The 27,112-nt window shown below is 45.4% G+C and overlaps 2 protein-coding genes across 5 annotated transcripts in view; one reads left to right on the forward strand and one right to left on the reverse strand.

Moving 5' to 3' along the window:
- Positions 1-27,112, reverse strand: part of LOC149342212 (E3 SUMO-protein ligase RanBP2-like) — an 83,891-nt gene that overhangs the window by 42,858 nt on the left and 13,921 nt on the right. For all 4 annotated transcript variants that reach the window (XR_016283015.1, XM_089544516.1, XM_089544515.1 and 1 more), the window contains exon 2: positions 3,964-4,749. Coding sequence is in view for 3 of the 4 variants with exons in the window: in XM_089544516.1 (XP_089400642.1) it covers positions 3,964-4,749 (786 nt within the window). In the remaining variant the exon portion in view is untranslated. The remainder of the gene's footprint in view (positions 1-3,963; positions 4,750-27,112) is intronic.
- On the forward strand, positions 15,900-25,654 carry LOC149342213 (uncharacterized). The gene is made up of 4 exons (XM_089542774.1): positions 15,900-15,909; positions 16,015-16,073; positions 24,682-24,795; positions 25,418-25,654. The coding sequence occupies exons 1-4, from the start codon at positions 15,900-15,902 to the stop codon at positions 25,559-25,561; spliced, it is 327 nt and encodes a 108-aa protein (XP_089398900.1). The 3' UTR covers positions 25,562-25,654.

Below are 27,112 nucleotides of genomic sequence, written 5' to 3' on the forward strand. Positions count from 1 at the left end.
TCACTCCTGACAAAGGATCATTTGGAAACAAGCATTAGTCCCAAAGGAAAGCACGCAATTTGTCATAAATGTACAAAAAAGTGTGAAGTCCTGAAAATTTGCCACAGCTGCAGTAGTTTTGGTCATTTGGCTTCAGCCAGATAAGCACGTACCGATGATTGTAGTTTGCTGGTGTTATATTTCCCAGAATTTGGGGGGTAAAATTCTGGTGATATTTTTTAGCTCAAATTCAGATAAATATAAAGTTATTCTGCAAAATGTTCTCTAATTAGGACTTTTTCGGGCGAAATTTTGCAGGAAAAGACTATTTAGCGCTCTCGTTTTTGTACGTGATGTAAAATGCTCAATTTTTTTTGCTAATTATTTCAAAAACAATTTCCAAATGGCAAGTTGCAAACGGTTTGCCAAATCAGTTTTTTTCCCTCACCCATTACAGTTATTTTATCAAGTACATTGTAATAGTCTACTCGGCGCTTCCGTATCTGTGCCTGCCTTTGTATACTGTGAAAATGGAAAATCATCCAATATCACAGCGGCAATTTCAAACGCGCAACACCCCTGTTGTATGCCGCCGTTAGCTAGGGTAGCACCTGATACTGAGATGCTAATAAGAAGTCTGGCCAGTATCCATGCTTTGGCCTCTCACTCCTAAAGCTTGATTTTCGAATGTGTCCTGTAATTAAGTTATGTCATGAATAACGAACTTCACAAAAGAAGAAACAGGGGGGACGGGGGGGAGGGGAATGCTCAGTGTGCTTGTTTAACCAGAGAATTTGTGTTTGTCTCTCTTGTCGAAACGTTGGCAAGCACTTTGAGGCTCCCCGTCCCTTGTTCACTATGCGTGGTCAAGAAACCCATATACCTGCCCTCTTTCTGCTATAAGCTTTACAAACGGCTCAAGATCACAAGTCAACTGAAATTATCCCTCCGAAATAAGAACTAATGTCCACAAATATTTTTGCAGTGTCTTCAGCCTTGTAGACTGGAAAACAGACTTTTTTAAAAAGGTGCACATACAAACAGAAATTGAGTTTAACCTAATTTTTAAGCAATCTGTAGAGGGTGCAAGACAAAATGAACGGCCCTAAGCATGATACTGTATATCCTAGCAATGTTTTTTTAATCCCATCTGGAGGCATGATGTCATTTAAACGTAAATTTGTTGTTAAAAAAACTGCGGACCTACCGGTAGCAGAATCTTTAGCCAAAAATTTCACCGTTTCTTTATACTGTAGTAAACAACTGAATGACTACAATTATATTCGGATACAACTTAAGACTGCAAAGAAATTCCACCCACATTCAGGATTGCGGCACAGAATTCCTCCGTGACGAAAATGTAGTCCATTGTAGCAACTTTTCTTGTTACTAAAACAAGAAACTTATTGCAAGAAAAAAGTATAAGCTCTAGAATTTTGATACCATAGCTTGTTTAATCTAGTCAAATCTTAATACGATCTCGTTTACTTTTGAGATTGGTCAGCGGAGTAATACAGGACGCTGCAGACCATGGCCCAGTGTTAGCAATTACTGATTTTTTTTTAAGTTGTAAGATGCAGCCATAGTAACTGTTAATAAATAAGGAGATCGATCAATTGTGCCAAATTATCGATCAATTGTGCCAAATTATTAGTCTGTATCAATAATTGCTAGCTGCTGTAAACTTTTAGAACACACAGCTGCCGGCCTCCTCAGGGACTTTCCCAACAGTAAAGGTATATCATCACTGTACCGGCTTGGATTTCAAAAGGGAATGTCAACCATTCATAGGTGTTATGTGTTCGTGACACTTCGTGCCAAGTGATATATTGTTCTTACACTTTGCAAATGCCTTCGATATGGCCCCACACAAGAAACTCGTAATTTTAAGCTAGAGCTCAGTGGTCTTTCCCATAATATTGTGCAGTGGGTTGATGCATATTTAGAAAACAGGACTCAGTTTGTTTAAGTGATTGAGGACGTTTCCGAATTACCTGGTGTCACTTCCGGTTACCACAGTGAAGCACTATGCAGTAAAGTGTGCTGGGATCCTTGCTGTTTATTGCTGTCGTAAATTATTTGCCTGATATTCTAATTCTGTATTGTTAAGATTATTTGCATACGATTGCATTCTGCTTAGCAAAATAAGAGCAACCCTGAATTGTGGTCTCCAGCATTCCTTGGAAGCTACTGACATGCTATGATGTGTGGAATACAGTATGAAAAAAGCGCGCTTCTACGGGTAACGAGAACCATTAATACATTCCATATCTGTCTACAAGGCCGTTGAGTGAAAGAGCTGGGTGATGGGCGAAAAAAGATGACTGGATTTCATTACGTTTTGTACAACGTCCAGAGCAAAATGGAAGAGTTTCTTGGCCACTCGTTGCAGACTTTCATAAGGCTGTTACTATTGCCTAAAGCCCCTAGATGGAGAATGGCCTGTGGACTTGTGCACAGGCACAACCTTGCCATGTGTTGAGCTAGAGGGAGAGGCGGATGCCATCTAGGCTGCACAGTCTGCGGTAGGTGAGCAGGCAACGTACGTTCTCATGGTCAGCTGGGGGTTTACACATTTTGCCACACCTATTGTTATAAGATCCATGACACAGGGCAGGCACGTGGGCTGGGAAAAAACTGGCTGAAAGTGGTCCTTTGTCATGAGACATGGTCGCGACTGTTGGGGAAATGGCCACCCGCTGGCTGCCGCAGTGTCCAGCCGGCACGCCAAAGAGCCACCAGAAGCGGGCTCTTTTGTGCTCGAAGTTAGCGCGACGTCTGGGTGGATGACGACCGCACTCTGACGCGGCCAAATACGATGACGGGAGCCAGATGACACCCGGGTCCTCTCCGGATGGTCCATTATGACAGGCTGGCTGCTTCCAGACGAGACTTGCTGATGCCGTTCTCAACAGCTCCCATATTCGGGAAGTGTTGAATCATAAGTATCTAGCACTGACTTAAAAATCAGCTGAAAAGAAACACTGCAGCAATTTCTCTTCCACATTAGTAGAAAATATATTTTTTTTAAAGCGAAATTTCAGTTGTTGCCGCCTCCCGACATTAAGCTTTTTGCATATAACATTTTCATCCGAATTGAGCTTATTTGGGGCACGCATACAAAAAAGGGCAAATCCTTTAGGACACATTTCATCATCATCAGCCTGACTATGCGCACTGCAGGGCAAAGACCTCTCCCATATCTCTCCAAGTAACCGTATGCTTTGCCAGCTGCGGCCACCGCATCCTAACACACTTCTTGATCTCATCCGACCACTTAACCTTCTGCACCCCCCCTCCCCTTTGCTATGCTTGGCTTCTCTTGGAATCCACTCCGTTACTGTTAAGGACCAGCGGTTGTCTTGCCTTTGCATTACATGCACTGCTCAAGCCCATTTCTTTCTCTTTATTTCAACTAAGATGTCATTAACCCACGTTTGTTCCCTCACCCACTCTGACTGGTTCCGGACCTCATGTAGGCTTTTTTAAACCTAATTATGTTAAATAAACACAGTTAAGCTTATTTTCATGGTTGAAAATAAAATTCGTGCTTGTTTCAGTATGCCGTAAAAAAACAAGATTTTGTTTCTCCTTAAGATTACGTTACAAGAAGTAAACATTTCGTGCTACTACTAGAAGGACACTGCACACTAGTGAACTCAAATTGCAGCCAATTTCCATGCGAACGACCTAGTTCAAGATCTATTTTTTTTTTTTTTTTTTCAAAACACTTCCGATGGGAATTGCCTTCCTGAATCACTTTTTCAAGCTGCTAACTTCAACAAAGTGTTAGAGGAACATTTCCTTGGTCAGGCTGTCTCATTTTTTTCTATTGTTTGTTCTTCCCAATTTATGCAGTGTTTTATTTTTATTTTTCACATTTAAAGCATGGCATAAATGTAGCGTGGCCTAAAACGCCATAATGAATTAATTGTCACTGTAAAAAGCTAGCTTGAAACTGTGAAAGCACGAAAGCACACCAACCGTGAGTTGTTCCAGTGTAGCTTTCAGGAGATTGACCTCAGTGAAGACGTCACGGTGGTGTTCATGGATTTGTTTCTTGATGTCCACTAGGATGTCAGGTTGGAAATCATACAGATGCTGCTTGACTTCAGTCAGGCACTCACGGTGGCTATTGTACGTGTTCTTTACCTCAGTCAGGATGTCATGGCGGCTGCCAACAAGCTGGTGCTTGACTTCACTCAGGATGTCACGGTGGCTGTCATGGATCTGTTTCTTGACCTCCATCAGAATGTCACGGTGGATGTCATGCAATTTTTCATTGGCCAAAGTCGAATACTCAGGGTAGCTGTCATTCATCTTCTTGACATCACTCAGGACGTTATCGTGGCTGCTAACCAGCAGTTGCTTGACTTCACTCAGAATATCACGGTGGCTGTCATGGATCTCTTTCTTGATCTCCACTGCGATGTCACGGTGGATGTCATACAGCTGTTGCTTGACTTCAGTCAGGTACTCACGGTGGCCGTCATTCATCTTCTTGACGTCACTCAGGACACCATAGTGGCTGGCCACCAGCTGTTGCTTGACTTCATTCAGGATGCCACGGTGGCTGTCAAACAGCTCTCTCAGGGACTTCTGGTTGGCCTCCTGCACGCGGCACAGCTGGCTCATCACCAGCTCCTGGTTCAATGACAGTGCACGCAGGTGCAGTGAGTGTCCACTCAGCTGCAGCTCTACAAACTCCTTTGCACCTGCCACGACTCCTGTGGCTGTCTTCGGCTGTTTTGTCGCAGACTCTTCTGTGACCTGTTAATACATAGAAGACAACCATAGATGTACTGAAGCCTGCCAAAACTTTTGGATCCCCCCCTCTTCCCTTTATGCTTTCCTTTTATGCCCATAGCTGGAGGCCCGCATTTACCGCGGGAATCCTAACTGATAGTCCTTTGAGGATGTGTCCGCCAGCCAGGGTAGCTGCTAGTCGGAGGTATTGTGACTGGAGGTGCGCTCTCATGAGTTTCCGAAGGGTGTTTGGATGCTAAGGCTCTAAGGCTAGTATGGGTATAGGCGATCTATTGAGGCACTCTGTGGTAGCTCAAGAGCTAGCCATTGACTGATTTATTTGACGGGCTACAAGAACAGCTCTTAAGCTACCACACAGCACCTCTGGGCACTACATGGTGGCTCCTCGCTTGATCATCCACCATTGCTTTCGAGGGTGAAGCGGAGCGCAAAGTCACAATATTACGAGTTTCTGCCACGACTTGCCACATCCTGACGCACACTCCCCAGCATGAACCACATTGATCATCGGCATTCTGAACACATGAACAGCATGAACCACATTGATCATCATACATACCTTGCCTTAGTCAAGCCGCGGTTATGCATTCAAAGAATCTGCCAAAGAAAATGCTCTTCTCTAGCCCCTTTAGACAGTGATTGATTAATCACTGATCATCAGCATCAGCATAATTGATCATCAGCATCATGCTGCAACCTTTGTCGCTGGCAGCTCGCTAAGAACACTGCTTCTGGCACATAACATACGTTGCGGCGTGCTTGCTTTTTCCTTCACTCCTGTCATCCTGCCCTTGGCATTAGCTGGAACACTTATATATTTTTTATTCTTTAACCATCCCAATATAGTATCTGCCCTTCTCCCCTCTCTGCAAACTCAGTTATTCGCGGAGCAACCGCTTAAGTGAATGGCATGCATCTATAGGCGCGTTATCTGCGTTTTTCCATGAGAGTGCATTTTTCCACAATTTCACACCGCACAAAATGCATTTTGTAACAAATATACTCATCAAGAGAAATTCAAACACCAATTTTTTCTCTTTCGCACACACCGAAACCAGCATCTACACACGGCTGCGATTTGAAAGCAACGGATTCGTAAGCACACTCCTTAGTGCATCACGTTTTAGCAGAGAAGCTGCTATGAGGTCATGGTGCAAGCTCAGATAGATGAAGCTGTAGAGAGTGTATACGCTGGCCTTAAAGGACTACAGGCACCGAATTTTACTGCACGTTTTCTTCTTTCAAATGATGTGTTTGACATATACATGGATTATCATGCGCTACTTGCCTACTGACCGCTAAACAATTTACAATTGGATTTCTTCTCTCATGCTGTTCCAGTTTGATGGCTGTGACGTGTAGCTGGTGTTCAGGTCATGTGATGCACTACAAAAACCATAATATAATCGTTGATACGTAGTTTTAATTCACTACATTACTTAAGCCAGCCTCTTTCAAGACCTGGAATGACAAAAACTACCTATCAGCAATTATACAGCTGGTTTTTCATTCTTCACGTGACCTAAACATCAACTACTCTTCGCAGCCATTGTTCCGCAGTTGAAACAAACACCAAAACAGCATCAAAAAGAAATTCAATTATAAATTATTTAGCGGTCGTAGACGAATACCGCGGGGTGCTCAATGTATAGCGATGTCTAACGCATCGTTTGAAAGAAGAAACACGCAAGCAAAAATTTGGTGTCTATAGTCCTTTAAAGGGACACTGAGGAGAAATTGAAGCTGCCTTGCATTGACACAGTACAAGCTCCTAGCCGCAAAAACACCACTCTTTCTGAAAACAAAGCTACTGTAAGGTATAAAAGAGCAAGAACTAAAATACAGGTATTGCCGCCACAGGCCACTCTCACAAGTAAAAGCATGATTATGAAATGGGAGAAAATACACCACAGATCTCTGAGGATGACAAAGGTGCATGAAGCTTATGTGTTTGATTGATATTGAAGTATATAAGATATTGAAGTGGAGAGATTGTGCTAGAAAAACTAACCACCCTGTATACGCAATGCCTTGTGACCTCGAGCCTACCAGGAGCTTGTAAGAACGCTAATATTATCTTAATTCATAAGAAGGAGACATCAAGTACTCGAAGAATTACAGACCGATCAGCTTACTGTCCGTTGCCTACAAGATATTTACTAAGGTAATCGCTAATAGAGTCAAGAGAGCCTTAGACTTCAATCAACCAAATGATCAAGCAGGCTTTCGCAAAGGATACTTGACAATAGATTATATTCACACTATTAGTCAGCTGATAGAGAAATGCGCAGAATATAACCAACCCCTATATATAGCCTTCATTGATTACGAGAAAGCATTTGACTCAGTGGAAACCTCAGCTGTAATGCAGGCATTGTGGAATCAGGGTGTAGAAGAGTGTTATTTGAAAATATTAGGAGATATTATAACGATTGCACAGCTACCATAGTCCTCCATAAAGTCAGCAATAAAATTCCAGTAAGGAGAGGTGCCAGGTAAGGAGACACGATCTCGCCAATGCTATTCACTGCCTATTTACAGAAGGTATTCCAGGGCCTGAAATGGGAACAGTTGACGACATCAAAATCACATATACCCTAATCCAAATGCTACCACGCAGTTGAGGCAATAAATGCACTTATATCCTAAACGTTTACAGCCCGCCTGGGGATACTACTTCTGACTCAGTCAAAATTATTAAAGCAGCAGCAAAACACGCAGGAAAACAACCCTTAGCTCTAGTGGGTGAATTTAACGCACCCCATGAGGCATGGGGCTATCTATGTCAACAGGCCACATAATAGGAAGGGGGCACAAATCTGGGAAACTGCCCAGTTGCTAGGCCCGACCCTTATGCTCGATTTGAACAGACCTACCCGAATCGGCAACAGCGTTTGCAGAAACACGTCATCAGACCTCACGTTCGCTAAAGGGGTAACAAATCCGCAGTGGGAGAACACTGAGATCTGCTTGGGCAGCAACCACTATGTTCTTGCTACCACATTTATCAGTAGCAAACACAAAGCTAGATACCGCAAGTTCCAGATTACCGACTGGGAAGCCTTCAGATATATACGGAACAAGAAAAAAGTTAGCGAAATAACAAACATTGAGGAGTGCTCCAAGGAGCTATGTGCGGACTCAAACTGCACTACGAAGGAGGTGGAGCAAGAGGAGGACAAGCCCAAGCCGGACTCCCCCTGTTACACCTCTGGGAAGCGCACAAAAGGTCTCCTCAAGAGATGGCTTAAGCAGAATCACAACAGGCAATTAAAACTAAAAAATTGCAAAAATTAACCGCGAAATCGAGAAATACTCAGCTCAATTAAGCAGAGAACAATGACATAACACGTGTGACTTCATGAATGGGCAGTTGAGAAGCAAGAACATCTGGCATTTATTCAGACACCTTATAGACCCAATTAGTACGAAATCAGCAGCGAAGAAAAATCTCCACATAGCCCAAGCCTACCCAGGCAGCAATGACGAGCTTCTACAAGACCTCCAATGCACATACATTAACACAGAGAAAAGCGCTTCCCCCTCTGAGGACTGTTATGAACAGGATGCACACCAGCCGAAGAGGATTAAGGCATAGATTCCATCGACCGGGATGACCATGGTGGCGGCAACAGCAGCGGCAATTTCGACAAGTCGTTTTACCCCACGATGATCCCACCAAAAAAAAAAGGATGACTGGCTAGGAAGTAGCCTGTGGAGTTCTTCCCATGCTCGGCTCGGTGCGAACGACCTTCCCTTTGGTTCCCCGAAAAAAGCGGCCGACGATGGACAGACAACAGGGGAAGAGTGGAACGGTGTCTCCAGGCAATTAACCGCGTCTGACAGGAGCCGGCTCGAATCAGAGAGAGCCAGCCGTAGTTGCGGCCTGTGGTGCCTGCACACCTCACCTGTGTTCGATAGACACATGCCGCTTGCAGTAATGTTGCACCACAGTGCGAAAAAAGTTGTGGACTTGCGTTCCCTCCTCACCAGTTCCCACACGTGGACTCTGCAACGAGTGCCTCTGCTTGCTGTGCTGTGTAACTCTTCCAATCTGTGCCTCGTGTTGAATTGGCCACCGCCTTGAGAAGGGGCGGAGCCTTAGGGTATTTAACAAGCGTCCTAAATGAGAACGAACGCTCTGGGCCCTGGCGACAAGGCTCATCCAGTTGCTCGAAGCTATGAACTTTTAATTCTTGACTGCTTGCCCATTTGTACAATATGTAAATAAGTTTCTTCAAAGTGTCAGTAAACCTGTTTTCATTCCCAAATGTCAACTTTCATCCTTCCCCTTCCCTTCTCCGGCCCAACCACGCTGTCCTGCATCACAACTGGTCATGCTACCCAAGTCGTAAAAGGGCTATCTGGGAGCGGATAACCCAGGCTTAGACGAGGAAATCACAGAAAAGGAGGTCTGGCTTGTGCTAAGTACCATCAAACCGCCTTGGCGGCCGGAAAAGACACGGATCACTAATAAGACCTTCCGTAACCTGGATGGTGCGTCAATCACAGCCATTACTAAATACTTCAATGACTGTTGGAACCCAGCCTCCTGGGAACATGCTAAGGTCATACTCATCCCCAAAGTGGGCAAGGAACTAGATCTCCAAAATCTTAGCCCTATCTCATTCCTGCCTAAACAAGGTCCTAGAGCACGTAGTTCTCAACAGACTCAACGCTTATGCCGAGAGGAAAAACTCTTTCCTAGTAACCAAATTGGCTTCAGGTCTGGCCTCTCGACTCAGGACATACTCTGGATGATTCAAAACGATGTCTTTCCTCAGACAATAAGGGGGAAACGACTGCATACCATCCTCAGCTTAGACCTATGCAAGGTTTTCGATAACTTATCCCATGTATCGATTCTTAAGGGTCTCTCCGAGATGAACGTAGGGGCCAGGACATATAATTACATCATAAACTTCCTTAGTAACAGAGCAGCCTCAGTTAAATTTGGGGAGCTCCAAGGATCTTTCATTGTTGCCTCTTGCGCTCTCCATAACGACTAGAATCCACTGTTGTTGGTGCGACTGTAGGAAGGATGAAAGGGGAAGTGCACGGGCTTGCCCACTGGCTCGGGCTGAGCCACAATCGCTCCCACGTGCAGAGAGAGGCGTATTGAAAGATGTGAGAGAAAAGATTTAAAGAACAGACACGCGTCGCAACAACTGCGTCCGCCGAAGCAGCCACGCTGGTTGTAACAGATACCCCAAGCCCCCTAGAATCCACTGAGGTGAAGCACACACACACACACATACATATGTGTGTGTGTGTGCTTGTGTGTGTATATATGCATGTATGTATATATATACCGGGCGTCCCAGCTAAATGTAACCAAACTTTTAAAAAAGGCGAAGTGTCCTAGTCCAGTGAAACCAACTGAGGGTTGTTCATAGTTGCGTGGCCTAGTCTTGAGTATTTTTTCGCTCTTCAAAGTTCATTCATTAGTTAAGTTTAATTAGCTAACTTTTTAATTACTGACTTCAGGAAGAAAGTGTCAATGAAAAAGTTTTAGACCGCCTCCAAAAACCGCTAGTAGTGCTGTTTCCGTCAAGTTACGATTTACGTAGCTTCATTTATTGGCCTTAAAAGAAAGTTATCACGTGACCAGCTGCTCGCTCACATATCTGCCCCAATGTGCACCCAAAGTTTCATTGAGGAGAGGACTTCAGAAAAAACGGATTTTATTCTTTAAGGTGTGTCTTGGGAGTTGAAGTGGCACAGTTGTCATGTGGAAGCTTTTTTTTATTGCGTGGGTTATGGTTAAAGGCCGGTAAAAAAACTACTTTGCGTAAATATTACTTTGCTGCAAATGTCTCAGTAAGCTGTTTCTCAAGCAATCTACAACTTTTCATTGACACTTTGTTCATGTCAATAATTAAAAAGCTAGTTAATTAAACGTAACTAATTAGTCAACCTTGAAGAACAAAAAAAATACTGCAGACTAGGTCCTGTGACTCTAAACAACCCTCACTTGGTTTCAGACGGCTAGGACATCCCATGTTTTTTAAAAGCTTGGTTACATTTAGCTGGGACACCTGGTATATATATATATATATATATATATACATACATACATACATACATACATCCCCCGCGAGGAGACACCTCCTCTCCCTCTACCGCAGCGGAGAGCACATCTGGTGGAGCGAGCAGCGACGGCAGCAGTGTCGACGGCGGCACCATCTGTTGGAGCGCGGCTGCGGCGTTGCTAGGCAACGGCGGCTCAAGGTCGTTCGTGGGCCACGGCATACGGCTGAAGTGCGACCACGCGACAAGCTGGCTGGCGTAGTGTTGCTTTCGCAAAAAAAAAATGCAGGCATGAAAAGGATGACGCTGACGAAAAAAGACAGATGTATGAAAGGATGCACTAGGAGCTGATTGCGTCTCTCGATCATTCAGTGTGCGGAGAAAATGCAACGATGCTGTTCCGTTGTTGGATGCGCACGCAGCGATCGAACCCTGATCCGGCACAGATTGCCAGGAGATTATGATCAGTGTCTGGCTCCAACGCATCGGCCTTCCAGACACAACGGTAAAGAATGTGGTGGTTTACGGAAGACACTTACTCCGGATGACTACGTGGGTGTCGCCCTACGGGTTCATTTGTTGGGCCCGCCTTTCCAGCCGTTCACGCACGGCGGAGTCCATTTCAGTGCGAGGACGATCGCGATCCTTTCGAATCCCACTGACAAACAAGAGTCCGTTGACAACTTCGGACAACAGCGCGGGAAAGAAAGGACACACTGACAGACATGGCCGGAGCTGGCCTTCCACTGGACATTTATTTCGTAGATCGAGGAGCAGAAACAGAGATCCCGACAAAGGGCAGACTGCAAAGGGTGCTAGAAGCAGCAAAAACTAGCTTAAAAAGAACAAAAAAGTGCCGATGATTACGTAACTTCCTAATGCGAAATTTGAGCGCAGCTCATCAGCTATTCGATAGACTGAGGCAAAGAATTCGAGCAAGACATGTATGTACAATTACAGACAACTTATTTTTCACACATACTCCTTCTTCAAGAAACACTCCACTAACAGTTCTTGAGTGTCATGAAGGAAGCTTTGTGGACGGAGAAATAGATGGATATATGCTCGACTTGCTGCACCAATGCCTGGTTCTCAAAGACGAGGTCTGCGCAAGTATTTCGCGAGGTTGTCACAGCTGTGGGAGCCGTTACGAGCGAGAGGAACGGGATGTTCTCCCGCATAAGTGGTTAGAAATTTCCGCTTGTCTTCATATCTACATTAAAGTCCTCACCCACCTTGCCACCCTGGCAGGTGGCAGCATTTCTGGCACAACGATGTCAATGCCAAAGCATGCAGCCACACACATCTGTCACTACCACCACACCACGCCACATAGCTTAAAGCACGATTGAGGTGTCCACTGTACGAGGGCAGTTCACTCTGGTTCAGGTGTCCACCGAGATATGTGAGACAGATACTGCGTATTTCCTTTCCTCAAAACACACCAAATAAACTTGGTGAAAGGGCCGTAATACGACCACATTCTGTGGAACTGCACAAATGATCTGCCTTCGGCGGAGTTGATACAGCTCCCTTCTCCCGAGCGGTGGAAGACCGTGCTGGTCAGCTCGGACCCCAAGATCCAAGTACGGGCAATTGAGCGGGCCATTGAGGTCACCGCCAGGCTTGGGCTAGCGGCCATCTAGTACGTGCACAGGTCTCCTGCAACCTACTCTTGATGCAATAAATGTTTTACAATCCAATCCAATTTCCTCAAAAACCAATTTACAAATTTTACCCCCTGCTTTCCAAGCCCCCCCCCCGCTCTATTGGTTTCGCAGCTGTGAGACAGATACTGCGCATTCCCTTTGCCTCTCATTGGCTGAGGCGCCATGGTCACGTGTTAGCGCGTGCTTTTTGGCTCCGCAGCAGACGCCGGCGCCATTGCCGGGGCTTCGTTTCCTTTTGCAACACAGTTTTGGCGGGAGCGTTTTCCCAGCTTTGATGGTGTCTACGTGCTGCGGCAATGCCAAGCTTTTGTTGCGCTTGCGGGTGCAACAGCCGAGGAAGCAGTGGGAAAGGTTTTTCGTCATTCCGTCCGCAAAAAGCAATGCGGCTCGCCGAAAGGTTTGGCTGCATAGGATCGGCCGGGAAAGCATTATTAATGAGCTGGAACCCTGTCTTTACGATGCGAGTGCCGCTCTTCAGTTGTCAGTTGCGTTTTTTTTTCAAGCGCGAGCGACTGCAGTCTTTCTTCGCACTTAATGCCATCTGGCATGGTTGTCGATAGATTCACTCGTTTGTGGGCTACGAAAGCCTTGCTTTTCATTGTCTTAGCCCCGCCGTTCACGCTGCTGGCTTTGCTAGGCTCTGCAGGCGTAGCTTTGATGTAGCGCGCGTTGCGTGCCATATTCGTGGTTGATGTTGGACTCGTTCGCGGGCTCGACTCAGAACTTGCGCTTCATTTTGCTTGAAGTCTGCTGTTTACGTTGCTCGCGGTGCAGGTCTAGCTAGCTTTCATGTTGCGCGCATCGCTGGACGTATTTGTTTTGTTGCAGTTGGACTCCCTCGCGCACGAACTCGATTCCAAAGGGGCAGTTCTCGCTGTTGAAGCCCCCGCTGTTCATGCTGCTCGCAGTGCAGGACTAGCATTCATGCTGCGCGCACTGCTGACCGTATTTGTTCTGGCAGGGTTCATACCAAAATCGGTCGTTACTGTGCCCAGGAATAGTGACCGAACTATCGCTTGAACACTCAATATCTGCTTGGAAAATACTTGAGAATGCATGCGAGGACCTCCGTGAAACATAGTTGTGTACGTTTTTTTGTGTGTTTTCAGCTTTTGCGTGAAGCAACTTCCTAAACGGACAACGTTTTTCTTCGAACTGGACTGAGTGAATTCGAGTTTTTGTTTTTCAGCTCGAGTTTTTTTCGTGCTGCTTCGACCGAAAGCGATTAATGAACTGCGGCAGTCCAGACTGCTGCGCATTATGCATGGCCAGTTCAGGTGGGACTGAAGCAGGGCGCGGCTCATTCCACCGGTATGCACCAGCACGCACTTGGTTTTCTGCCAAGCTTCTATATTCTGAGTGTGCGCACCGATGGTCGGGTCGACGAAGTTGTCCTCATAGCACACTGTGTTGTGCTGCAGGTCCCTATCACCAGCCGCGTCCTGTAAAGCCTCCAAGTTGTTGTAGCCGCGCCACTAGTCCATGACTATCGTGGTTTTTGGCAGTACGCTGTCACTGATGATAGCCTTCAGGGCTATCATCGGTGACAACGATAGCCTTCAGGGCTACGAGCGCGCCGACCCCCGAATAAATAGCCTTCGAGGAGGGGAGCGTCTTGACCGTGGAGCCAAACCCGTTCAAGAGGTGACATGTGGAGTCATAGCACATCCCGTTCAGAAAGGTGGAGATGAATAGGACTCCAGGAACACTCCCTCCTCGTGTGTTAGTGCACTGCGCCACGTGGTAACAAAGGGAGAGCAAAGACAGCATCCCGCTGCTGCTGGCACACCTTAGTCAACCCTGGAGAAGGGACTGAGTTGGTCCCGAAATGCTGGGCAAAAAAATAAAAATATTGGTTGGCGTCAGTTTCCTCTCAACTACCTCAAAAACCCAACAAGACGGATTTCAGTCGGAGATGTTTTCGTTCCTACAATTACTGTTCTGAATGCGGCTTTCAATGCAGCACAAGCTCCAGAGAGCTGTCTTAGCTGCCAGAAAAAGAAAAAATATCTGGCCACTACGAAGTGACTGGGCAATAATAGGATGCACGCACATGAAGTAATCATTTCTGCTAGGCTGCTTCTGATGACGCGTGAATTTCGCACTTTTTTCGAAGCTCACCAAGCACAGCCTACAATTTCGTTGTTACCAGTTATTCGGTTCAACACTGCCTACTCCAATAAAAGTGTCAATGTTGCGTGAATCTGAGCATAGAAAATCACCCGTCTGTCTCGTCTTAATACGCTCGCTGGGGCCACGCAGCGGCAGATTTCGTCTGTGGTACCCGTCTGCGCGACAAGTGAGTTGCGTGAATTTGAGCATAGCACGCTTATTTCAAGAAAATCACGCATCTGTCCAGTCTTAATATGCTCGCTGGGGCCACACAGCGGCAGACTTAGTCTGTGGTACCCGTCTGCGCGAGACATCGGTCACTAAAAACTAAGTTCACAAAGCCGAGAATGTAAAAGGGAGAGGTGCATAAATAGTTTGGCCACACTCGGTTTTAGTTCACAATCTGGGGCCCGATTCTCTATATTCACATTCGCCTGTCGGCGCCATATTGCCTCTCTGATTGACTGTCAGAAGTGTCAATCGCCGTCAATGGGCGTGTCAATCAGGGTCGCTTACAGGAGCACTTTTCGCGGTGACGTCGATTCGACGTGGCATTGAAAATGTATTTTCGCAGCGCTACTCTTGGTGTCCGGCTGGTACGTATATGTGATTGTGAAGGGAAAATAAGCTACAAGTGGTCCGTGCAAGAGCACTTGCGCTCGACTTGCCAATTTGAAGAAAATAGCTGCACACCGGAAATGGCAACTTCCTAAAATCTGATTGGTTGGAACAATATCACGTAAAGCACGTGATAGGCACACATTTTGGAGTGATGTCAGAATGACGTTTCATCACGTTTACGTTGTGCCGCCATTGCAAAAAGTGGCTGAAATTCGCCGCCATTATTTCAGCCGGCGAAAGGTGCCCGAATCATGCAAATGAGTTAGTGAAATGCTGATATATACGGCATTAGGTAGCCGCATTTTAACGGGTATTTATTTCAAGCCAAAACTAAGCTTACAAAGGTCTTGTTTTGATTGCATAATGCAATGATATGGGGCTATAAGGGCACATCTGAAATAAGCAACCCTTGAGAGCGTTAATAGTGAAGGCTTAAGCGTACAGCCGCATAGGGGCGCTAACTGCTCTCCCGTTGCAAACCCTTCCCTCGCAGTAAGAAATCATCCATCCGTGCGGTTAGTGTAGCGACAAAATTGCTCGAATGGCGGTTCTGGCGCTGCGATTTGCTGCTCGTTGCATTCATTCGTCGTTTGTTAAACCCTAGAAGTGGGAAAGGTGAGCGACTTTCGAGGTCACCGCGATGCTTTCGAGTTGTCTCTGACTAGACAGCTCGTCTGTGCAATCACCTGACGAGTCATGTGGTATGGTGGCTATACAAGGATGCATTGTGGTCAGAAGCAGTGCTGAACTGTCGAGCTCTGAGGGGCAATCGCCAGCTGTAAAACGTCGCTGAACGGATGGGCTTTGCGCACGTGATGAGTGGATGACACGACAGGCGTTCGCGCGGCCGAGCAACAAACTCCAGGAATGTGTTGGGCTTCTCGACGAGACATCCGTGTGTGTGTAGCGTCATTCTCATTCCTTTTGCATGCATGCTGAAAATGACTTTAAAACAAGCGCAGCATGCATGCTGCGAATCCGAAATTTTTATTCGGCATTTCGCCTTGCTTTTTTCATCATACTGTTTACAGTTTTTGCATACGGCGCCAAGTTGAGAAAACAAAGCCTAGCATGCTAGTACGTTGGTCGATTTCTTTGTTTTTGGTGTTGATAAATGTGAAAGGAGCATAGGTGAAACCAGCTGGAAGGCGTCGTTTTCTTAGGTGTGGAAAAAAAAACTGCGTGAAACTCTAAAAGAATACTATAACCTGGCTTAAGCATTATTAGTGAAGCACACAAAAGTGATTTCGCTATTCAAGATGAAATTTTCATAACAGTATTACATCATCAGTTACACAGCAGTCATGTGGAAATGACCGTAGGAGGGTGAAAAAAATCATTTCTCTTAAGGCGCACAGAAAACAAACATGTATGACTCTTGTACATTTTATTTACAGGTGTGTTGTTCCTGCCATTGAAGGTTGTAGCTCACACGAAGTCTGTGCAGGATCCATCCATGACCCGTTTGTGTGCAATCTCTCTTCATGTGCTGCCCGCATGGAAATCGTCAAACTGGTGAGCATGTGCTTAGTGTGTTGGGGCAAGCATTAAGGGATAACATGTTTGCCTGCAGTAAGATTACGTACGGCTAATGATATCTGATTGCATTTATATATAGTTTATTGAGCAAGGAATAGAAGTGTAAATAGAACCACATATTAAAATAATGTAAATTAATCACGTCTGTACTTTTCAGGTGACAGCGGAGATAGGTGTGGGCAACACGCAGTGTTGTTCTGTGGCTTTGGATTTCTCTTAGTGACCACAATGTCAAGGTAGCCTCATTTCGACTGGTGCAAAATGCAAAACATGCATATACTAAAAAACTCAAGGTAGCCATAAACAGTTAAACTTGTGCCCTTCCTTGCAGTGCATTATGTAGTAATTTTCTTGAGTATAAAAAGACTCTAATAATTATTTGTACCCACCAGTTTGAGAAATCTGCCATCAAGTACCTCTAGCTGTATGGCAACAGTTCGTTTTTATACTAATGATTGGTTTTGCAGTGAGCGTATTTTACATTTATACGTAAAACTAGACTATAGTTGAACTTGCGGCTTCAACAATTTCACATATTTTTGAACACAATGTCTAGCTCGTTGGTAGATTTCAGTGCACAGCATTGATTAGTGTGCAGGTGATGGTGTGCATCTTATGCAGACGTGGCGGACCACCCTCACCATGGGGTCTCATGTGCTCGAGAGCCGGGATGCTAGATTCATGTTTGCTCACCTCCCAGCTGGACTGGTTACCCAGCTGGGTGGCCATACCGGGCTCCTGAGGTGTTTGCAAAGGTCATGGTACAGCATGATCAAGAGTTCTCTGCGAAGGTCACCACAGATTGCATTGTGCAACCCAACATATTCATCCACACTCAGCTGCAGGACCATGACACCATTGGCAAGTGGTAATAATAGCAGGAGCACCAACATCTACAACAAGGAGGAGGACACAGCACCATTTGGATTCTACCTGACAGATCGGAAGTGCATGATCAGCAGCTGCGTGCGGGAATTGCACTCACTGCCGCGGTTTTCACGTGTAGCTATGCCACAAGTAATCAGTGTACATTTGCTCTGCTTCAAGTTTGATGGCATACTGCTAAGAAGCTGGTGAAGTCTTCATCATTTTGGTGTTCTTCAGTAAACTGGACCATATTGATGGTATCCATGACAGTAGAAATCAGTTTTGTCTGGTGCTGCAGTTTTTTGTGAGTCAGGAAGTGCCCCAAGTGTTTTCAGCCTACCATCTTCCAACTTGCTGAGTGCGTGCTTCAACACATGCTTTGGTGATTGTGAAGAAGTGCTGTTCCTTCGTATGGTGCCTCCCTATATGTTCTGCTTGTACACAACGCACATTTTATTTGGTGCTTAAGTTTAGTGAAAGACAGGAAGGCACCAAAATGTTTTCCTTCTAGCACCAGGGTGTTCACTGCACATGCGTTCACCAGTGCTTTTCTGTTTGCTTTGGTGTTTGTTGAAAGCCAGCAGTCCACAACATCCTCAACATACAGCATGGTCGCTGTGTCTCTAGTCATTTACAACATCTGTTCTTCAGCGTGCAACATGCCTTGTGTGGCACTGTTTGTGTGATAAGATCGCAACGTGCTTTGCCTCATGGCATCTGGTTGCCTCTGTGTGCTTGCTTTCGACTGCCTCTTTCACATGCTGCTTGTAGTTATACAGCAGTGAACTATTTTTCCTGAAGGAAAAGTCACGTAATTGTTTCATGGTCATTTTCCCAGATGAAAATGCAAGGCCTGGCCAGCGTCTTCACACATGTACCCATTCCCGTCTTCTAGCTGAAATTTGTACCCGTGACGAAAACCTACAAATTGTACATTAATTCAGTTGAAGGTAAATGGAGGTATAAATTATGCATCTGGACATAATTTGTGTTTCAATAATAAAGCTCCAAATGGCATTTTGTAGCTGGAAGGGCATGATCCGGTTCAATAATTCAACTGGAAATGGATCATAATAGTCGTAGTAGTAGTAGTAAACTTTATTGATCTTTCTGGGTTACTCAGGCGGTCTTCCCAGGTTTGGGATCTTTTTCTCTATCCAGGATTTGCGGTCTGGGTTCTTTTTCTGTGCTGGGCCATCAACCTTGAATGCATGCATTGGAAGATCACTGCCCACCTGTCCTCCCAGTTAAACTCTGTTAGATCCCATTTTCATTGACTTGTCCCCTTGCACTTTGCTTCATGCAAATTGGGGATGCTGTTTGGTCATTTTATGAAAAATCCTAGACAACCTGTTCACCCTCTGAACCCTTAGTGTGACTGGACCATATCAGTGTATGTGCTGTCATTTTTCTGTTTAACAAAGGCAACTGCTGGCTACTTCAGTTTGCAAACTAGGCAACACTAATGCGCATGTACACCACTGTCAAACGTTTATGAAAGACAGGTCTGTCCCGAAAAAATTCTTATCTTTGTAGACGAGACATATTCATCAATATGTATTGTTGCACTAGGTAATGATTCACAGTTAGGCTGCATAATGAATTCTAGGATGCATGAAGTTCAGTGATGAAAATAAATTATTTTGCCAATAATGGCTTCCACAAACTTTTCACTGTGCATGTAAAAGACACCTCACTTTTTTTAAGCAAATTGCAACACCTAAGAGGCAATGCAACTTGTCTCGCTCCCCAAAAATATAGGGGCACACTTAAGCTCAGCATTCATGGGTATGACACGACAGTGTTTATGGCTCCCTGCAGCGGTTTCTTTTTACACACACAGTCACTGTTCTTCATTCGTGTTCACACATTTATCACAGTTGCCTCAACACAGGTTCCCAATTCTTATCTCTGAACTCTTCCATACTGCCGTTCACCTACGCAATGTTACCGTAATTAGTTTCTCACTAATTGGCACATCACTAGTTCACTGCAGTAATTACATTGCTAGGCTTCAAATTAAGCCAACAGCACCCACACATCACTCCCCCCCCCCCCCCTTTGTACCTCAGCAAAGTCAATGTGCCTACATGGCCTAGTTGGTAGCGTGCCTGGCTGGCGATCCAGGGGTCATGGGTTTCAAGGCAGACAGAAATTTATTAATTTTCTGTACATAAAATCTATTATTTTATAAAGTGAAGTAGTTTCAGACATGTGCTGACGTTTGATTCAGATTACAAATCCTCTTTTCAGTGACTTTCACTGCAGACATCCACACGTGAAGCTTGTTTTTTGACACAATGCCGGCTGGATAACACTGGGTTTTCTGCTGTATCGCAGCCTCTCTCCTTGACAGTGGTGTGTGCAGGCTTTCCGTACCTTCCTTTCTGGTTGCACATGGCACCCAATAACTTCTTAGCACTAATTGCGATGCCATCACATACCATACAGCACTAATGATATTACTTGGTGGTAGTCAGGAGAAAAAAATTATTCTTATAGTGTGAAAAAAGAATAGCAGCCTGTTTCTACCTGACTTGGTTTGGTTTCATACTTCTGCTAGAACTTTAAGAGAAATTAGCCAGCAAAGCTGTACAAGATGGTAATTTTTCAGGGGGCTTAAATTTTATGCACAGGCACTTGCAATGACTCCCAATTTCATCAATGTTTTGCAACCTGTTCTATCATTATAGTGGTGATAAATAGCTTCTATTCATTAATTTAACACTCTCCTCCTGGAAACTCTGAGTCAGACTTGCTTACCATTTTTCAAGCTGCCTTAATCATGCTCAAAAAAACAATTTACCCTCCATGTGCACACCACTAGGCATTTTAAGTGTTCTAATTTTATTTTTTTTCATGCAGTGGAGTGTAATACATACATAGAGGGGAGAAATCTCCAACCTGTCACTTATGCTCGAGCACCTGAGCGGATTTTAAACGCACATATCAGGCTTGCCCAAACAAACCGAAACCTTCTTTCCAAGGGATGGAATCACAGGAGCGATGGGAGGCTGCTCTGCGCAGCTCACAGGCAGAGCTACAGCTTTGCATCATGGCCTGGGCCTTGAAGGTCGCCGCGGCAAAACAGTGCCTGGTCACCTAGAGTGGCCTGAGGGCCGTCGCCGACCTGTCCAACACCCCTTCACCCACCCTCACCTGATCCACTGAAGTGGGGCTAATAAAGTTACTACCAACCAAGGGCTGTAATAGCCTTCCTGCCAACGCACTTCACCATGCTAATTTTGAACTGCTTCTTTGAAAAAATAATCTGTGAACTGTACATAAGCTTTGTTCTCAGTACAGGTAGGCCCTTTGTTATTGGAATGTGGTAATCTACTGTTACAGAGCAACTTCGATTAGTCCTCAGTGTCCTTCAGGCATTTGCCGACATTTCAGCACCTACATCTGGTATGGCGCCCTTCACTGAACTGTAGATGTCATATTTTGAGCGTACATAGAGGGTTGTCTATTTTAGGTCACAGTAAAGGAAAGTACTTTGAGAATGAACCCATTTCATTGAGCATTACTCTCCTGCAGTGCACAATAGTGGCATCACAGGGTCTTTATTGCATCAGTGTATAATGTTGCCTAATAGCATTGTGATCCACCTCTCAAAGAGAACCAACAATGGCCCTGATATGTATGTGGTCAGGAGTGTGCACAGAGGGAAAGCCATGCACTTGCACATCAGGCTAGAAACATGACATGAGGCCTCTTGTATATTGCTCGTGGAGTGCACAGGGCTTGCCGAAACCAATCCACATCATCCAGTGTTATCATGCTGCATTAATGGACCTTTTGCCAGAATACCAGTGCTTGTCTGTGATGCTGCCTCCCTCATATACTGTGGGCCACGTTAGCCTTGCATTTTTGCCCCCTTTGTGTGTTATCTTCTGCTGTGCATACTTGTGCTTTTCTTGTTGTGTTGCTGTTCTTCCTTCTTAGCTTCACCATTGTTTTTATTCTCCTTCAGTCCTTGACCTGACCCCAAGACATGTTCAGGCTTAATATATGACATGTGCACTAGATAATACGCGTGTATGTGCATGCTATGATAATAACTTGCATGCACGTTAAAGAACCCCAGGTGTTCGAAATTTCCGGAGGCCTCCACTACGGCGTCCCTCATAGCCTGAGTTACTTTGGGACGTTAAACCCCAATAAACCAAACCAATAACTTGCATGAAGCAAATGAAGCAAGCTTCTTGCACACTGCATGTGGCATCACCCTCCACCTTCACTATCCCCCTCTATATTCGTCCCGTTCCCCAATGTTGAGTAGCATATGTGAAGATATCTTTTACAGCTGACTTCACCCCTCCTGACATCGATCCTTGCCCTCTTACAAGCAATTTTGCTGCATTGAAAGGAGCTGCCTGGTGCTGCTGTAGATGCATTACTGTTGTTCTACAGCAAAGGAATTGTAGGGATGGGCATGACAAATTTTGTTTCACCTCTCACATTTTGGTGCGTACTTGCATCACACGAGTGGTGCAGCTGTCTATATGCCCTTGGTAAGTGCTGTGTGCTCACTGTTAGACAGAATTAACGAGATTGAGGGCCTTTTCAAACATTTAAATTAAATAGCATTATTGAGAGTCTTTTTTTATCTGAATGAAATAATGTACCTGCCACTCCACGCCATGCATTCGTGAGGTGCTTTTATATAAAGTCCGTGAAGTCTGCTTGCAGGCAGACTTAGTTAATGTTCACAAAGCAAAAGATGAGTGCCATGTCCTATTCAGATTGAGTGAAACGCGAACACTGCGAAATACATGCTTCTGCAGGTTGACAGTGGACTTTTAGCTCTGTCTGTTTTTCTTTAAGTACTAGCGGGAAACAATATCTCCCTATTTTGCTTTCGCATTTGACGCTTTTGATAATAAGACGTACGCGCTCATAGCGTTGCGCTTGAGGCGATTCGCAGTCGCGTTTCGTGCGCGGCCACTTGCAAACGTAACCAAGGGTAGCGTTAATTAAGTTCTATGCACCTCGATTCCTGAAATGTATAACGGACTGCCGTGCTAGGCATGGTTTTTTTCGCAGCTAACACTCGCTGTGTAAGGCCCCGCGCGCTAAACCGCTTAAGACGTGACACTTCAATGTTGTCATTCTATTCTGCTGTTACAGGCCGCCGCGGTGGCTCAGTGGCTATGGTGCTCGGCTGCTGGCCCGAAAGACGCGGGTTTGATCCCGGCCGCGGCGGTTGAATTTCTTTGGAGGAGAAATTCGAGGCCCGTGTACTGTGCGATGTCAGTGCACGTTAAAGAACCCCAGGTGGTCGAAATTTCCGGAGCCCCCCACTACGGCGTCTCTCATAGCCTTAGTCGCTTTGGGACGTTAAACCCCATAAACAAACTATTCTGCTGTTACGCATTTTCGCACCGCCCCCATTCACACGCCACGGGTACGCCCCGCTCTGGGCGGATTGGCGAATATCGAGAATCGGGCGCCTGGCAACACTGGGAGAGTCGCGCCGTCTGGCAACACTATAATATGGCAACACTGGCCGCATTTGTTTTTCCAGTCCTGGGGCCCGATTCTCGATATTCACATTCGCCTGTCGGCGCCATATTGCCTCTCTGATTGGCTGTCAGAAGTGTCAATCGCCGTCAATGGGCGTGTCAATCAGGGTCGGTGACACGAGCACTTTTCGCGATGACGTCGATTTGACGTGGCATTGAAAATGCTTTTTCGCAGCGCTATTCTTGGTGCCTGGCTGGTACATATATGTGATTGTGAAGGGAAAAGAAGCTACAAGTGGTCCGTGCGAGAGCACTTGCGCTCGACTTGCCAATTTGGAGAAAATAGCTGCACACCGGAAATGGCAGCTTCCTAAAATCAGATTGGTTGGAACAATATCACGTAAATCACGTGATAGGCACACATGTTGGAGTGATGTCAGAATGACGTTTCATCACGTTTACGTTGTGCCGCCATTGCAAAAAATGGCTGAAATTCGCCGCCATCATTTCGCCCGGCGAAAGGTACCCGAATCATGCAAATGAGTTAGTGAAATGCTGATTTATACGGCGTTAGGTAGCCGCACTTTAACGGGTATTTATTTCAAGACAAAACTAAGCTTACAAAAGTCTTGTTTTGATTGCACAATGTAATGGTGTGGCGTTATAAGAGCACATCTGAAATAAGCACCCCTTGAGAGCGTTAATAGTGAAGGCTTAAGCGTACAGCCGCATAGGGGCGCTAACTGCTCTCCCGTTGCAAACCCTTCGCTCTCAGTGAGAAATCATCCGTCCGTGCGGTTAGTGAAGCGCGAAAGTTGCTCGAATGGCGGTGCCGGCGCTGCGATTTGCTGCTCGTTGCATTCATTTGTCGTTTGTTAAACCCTAGAAGTGGGAAAGGTGAGCGAGTTTCGAGGTCACCGCGATGCTTTCGAGTTGTCTCTGACTAGACAGCTCGTCTGTGCAATCACCTGACGAGGCATATGGTGTGGTGGCTATGCAAGGATGCATTGCGGCGAGAAGCAGTGCCGAACTGTCGAGCTCCGAGGGGCGATCGCCAGCTGTGAAACGTTGCAGAACGGATGGGCTTTGCGCGCGTGATGAGCGGATGACACGACAGGTGTTCGCGCGGCCGAGCAACAAACTCCAGGAATGTGTCGGGCTTCTCGACGAGTCATCCGTGTGTGTGTAGGGTCATTCTCATTCCGAAATTTTTATTCGGCATTTCGCGTTGCTTTTTTCATCATACCGTTTTCAGTTTTTGCACACGGCTCAAGTTGAGAAAACAAAGTCTAGCATGCCAGTACGTTGGTCGATTTCTTTGTTTTTGGTGTTGATGAATGTGAAAGGTAGCATAGGTGAAATCAGCTGGAAGGCGTCGTTTCCTTAAGTGTGAAAAAAAAAAAAATTGCGTGAAACTCTAAAAGAATACTATACCCTGGCTTAAGCATTATTAGTGAAGCATGCACACAAAAGTGATTTTGATTCAAAGAAAAATTTTCATAACTATTACATCATCAGTTACACAGCAGCCACGTGGAAATGACCGTAGGAGTGTGAAAAAAATCATTTCTCTTAGGGCGCGCGAAAAGCAAACATGTATGACTCTTGTACACTTTATTTACAGGTGTGTTGTTCCTGCCGGTGAAGGTTCCAGCTCACATGAAGTCTGTGCGGGATCCATCGATGACCTATTTGTGTGCAATCTCTATTCATGTGCTGCCCGCATGGAAATCGTCAAACTGGTGAGCACGTGCTTAGTGTGTTGGGGCAAGCATTAAGGGATAACATGTTTGCCTTTAGTAAGATTGCGTGCGGCTAATGATATATGATTGCATTTATATATAGTTTATGCAGCAAGCAAGAACAGTGTAAATAGACCACATATGAAAATAATGTAAATTAATCATGTCTGTACTTTTCAGGTGACAGCGTAGATAGGTGTGCGTGACACGCAGTATTGTTCTGTGGCGTTGAATTTCTCTCAGTGACCACAATGTCAAGGTAGCCTCATTTCGATTGACGCAAAATGCAAAAGCATGCATATACTAAACAACTCAAGGTAGTCATAAACAGTTAAACTTGTGCCCTTCCTTGCAGTGTATTCTGTGGTGGTTTTCTTGAGTATAAAAAGACTTTATTAATTATTTGTATCCATCAGTTTGGGAAATGTGCCATCAAGTACCTCTAACTATATGGCAACACTTAGTTTTGATACTAATGACTGATTTTGCAGTCAGCGTATTTTACATTTGTACGTAAAACTAGAATATAGTTGAACTTGCGGCTTCAACAATTTCACATATTTGGAAACGGAATGTCTAGCTCGTTGGGAGATTTCAGTGCACAGCGTTGATTAACGTGCAGGTGATGGTTTGCATCTTATGCAGATGTGGCGGACCATTCTCACCGTGGGGTCTCGTGTGCCCGGGAACCGGGATGCCAGATTCATCTTCGCTCACCCCTCGGCTGGACTGGCTGCCTAGCTGGGTGGCCATACCGGGTTCCTGAGCGATTACATGAGGTGTCTGCAAAGGTGTCATGGTCATGGTACGCCATGGTCAAGAGTTCTCTGCAAAGGTCGGCGGAGCTTGCACTGTGCAACACAACATATTCATTCACACTCAGCTGCAGGACCATGACACCACTGGCAAGTGGTGATAATAGCAGGAGCACCAACACCTGCAACAAGGAGGAGGACACAGCACCATTTGGATTCTACCTGACAGACAGGAAGTGCATGATCAGCGGCTGCTTGCGAGAATTGCACTCACTGCCGTGGTTGTCACGTGTAGCTATGCCACAAGTAATCAGCGTACATTTGCTCTGCTTCAAGTTTGATAGCATACTGCTAGGAAGCTGGTGAAGTCTTCATCATTTTGGTGCTGTTCTTTGAATAGGGCCATATTGGTGGTATCCATGACAGTAGAAATCATTTTTGTCTGGTGCTGCAGTTTTGTGTGAGTCAGGAAATGCCCCAAGTGTTTTCAGCCTACCATCTGCCAACTTGCTGAGTGCGTGCTTCAACACATGCTTTGGTGATTGTGAAGAAGTGCCGTCCCTTCGTGTGGTGCCTCCCTATGTGTTCTGCTTGTACACAACGCACATTTTATTTGGTGCTTAAGTTCAGTGAAGGACAGGAAGGCACCAAAATGTTTTCTTTCCAGCACCAGGGTGTTGACTGCACATGCTTTCATCAATGCTTTTCTGTTTGCTTTGGCGTTTGTTGAGAGCCAGCAGTCCAGAACATGCTCAACATACAGCATGGTCGCTGTGTCTCTAGTTATTTACAACATCTCTTCTTCAGGGTGCAACACGTCTTGTGTGGCACTGTTTGTGTGATGAGATCACAACATGCTTTGCCTCATGGCATTTGGTTGCCTCTGTCTGCTTGCTTTCGACTGCTTCTTTCACGTGCTGCACGTAGTTATACAGCAGTGAACTATTTTTCCTGAAGGAAAAGTCACGCAATTGTTTCACGGTCAATTTCCCAGATGAAAATGCAAGGCCTGGCCAGCGTTCTGACACGTGTACCCATTCCCGTCTTCTAGCTGAAATTTGTACCCCTGACGAAAACCTACAAATTGTACATTAATTCAATTGAAGGTAACTGGAAGTACAAATTATGCAGCTGGACATAATTTGTGTTTCAATAATAAAGCTCCAAGCACTGGTGTTTTGTCCTTCTCTTGTGTTGTCTTTCACTGCGCTGTTTTTCCTATTCGTAAAACATGTACCAACCAGCCCGTATTTGCCCTCTTCTAGAACTCCAAATGGCATTTTGTAGCTGGAAGGGCATGATCCGGTTCAATAAGTCTGCTGGAAATGGATCGTAATAGTAGTAATAGGAGTAAACGCTATTGATCTTTCTGGGTTACGCAGGCGGTCTTGCCAGGTCCGGGATCGTTTTCTGTGCTGGGCTATCAACCTTGAATGCAACCTTGAATGGAAGGTTACTGCACACCTGTCCTCCCAGTGAAACTGTGTTAGATCCCATTTTCATTGACTCGTCCCCTTGCACTTTGATTCATATAAGTTGGGGTTGCTGTTTGGTCATTTTAA

The sequence above is a fragment of the Amblyomma mixtum genome, chromosome 5, assembly GCF_055824585.1.
Source record: "Amblyomma mixtum isolate Tamu chromosome 5, ASM5582458v1, whole genome shotgun sequence".
In the NCBI taxonomy this organism is placed as follows: domain Eukaryota; kingdom Metazoa; phylum Arthropoda; class Arachnida; order Ixodida; family Ixodidae; genus Amblyomma; species Amblyomma mixtum.

Coding starts and splice junctions, on each gene's coding strand:
- LOC149342213 (XM_089542774.1), top strand. Junction 16,074..24,681: donor GGGCTTCTCGACGAGACATC/CGTGTGTGTGTA, acceptor ATTTACAGGTGT/GTTGTTCCTGCCGGTGAAGG. Junction 24,796..25,417: donor GCATGGAAATCGTCAAACTG/GTGAGCACGTGC, acceptor ATTAACGTGCAG/GTGATGGTTTGCATCTTATG.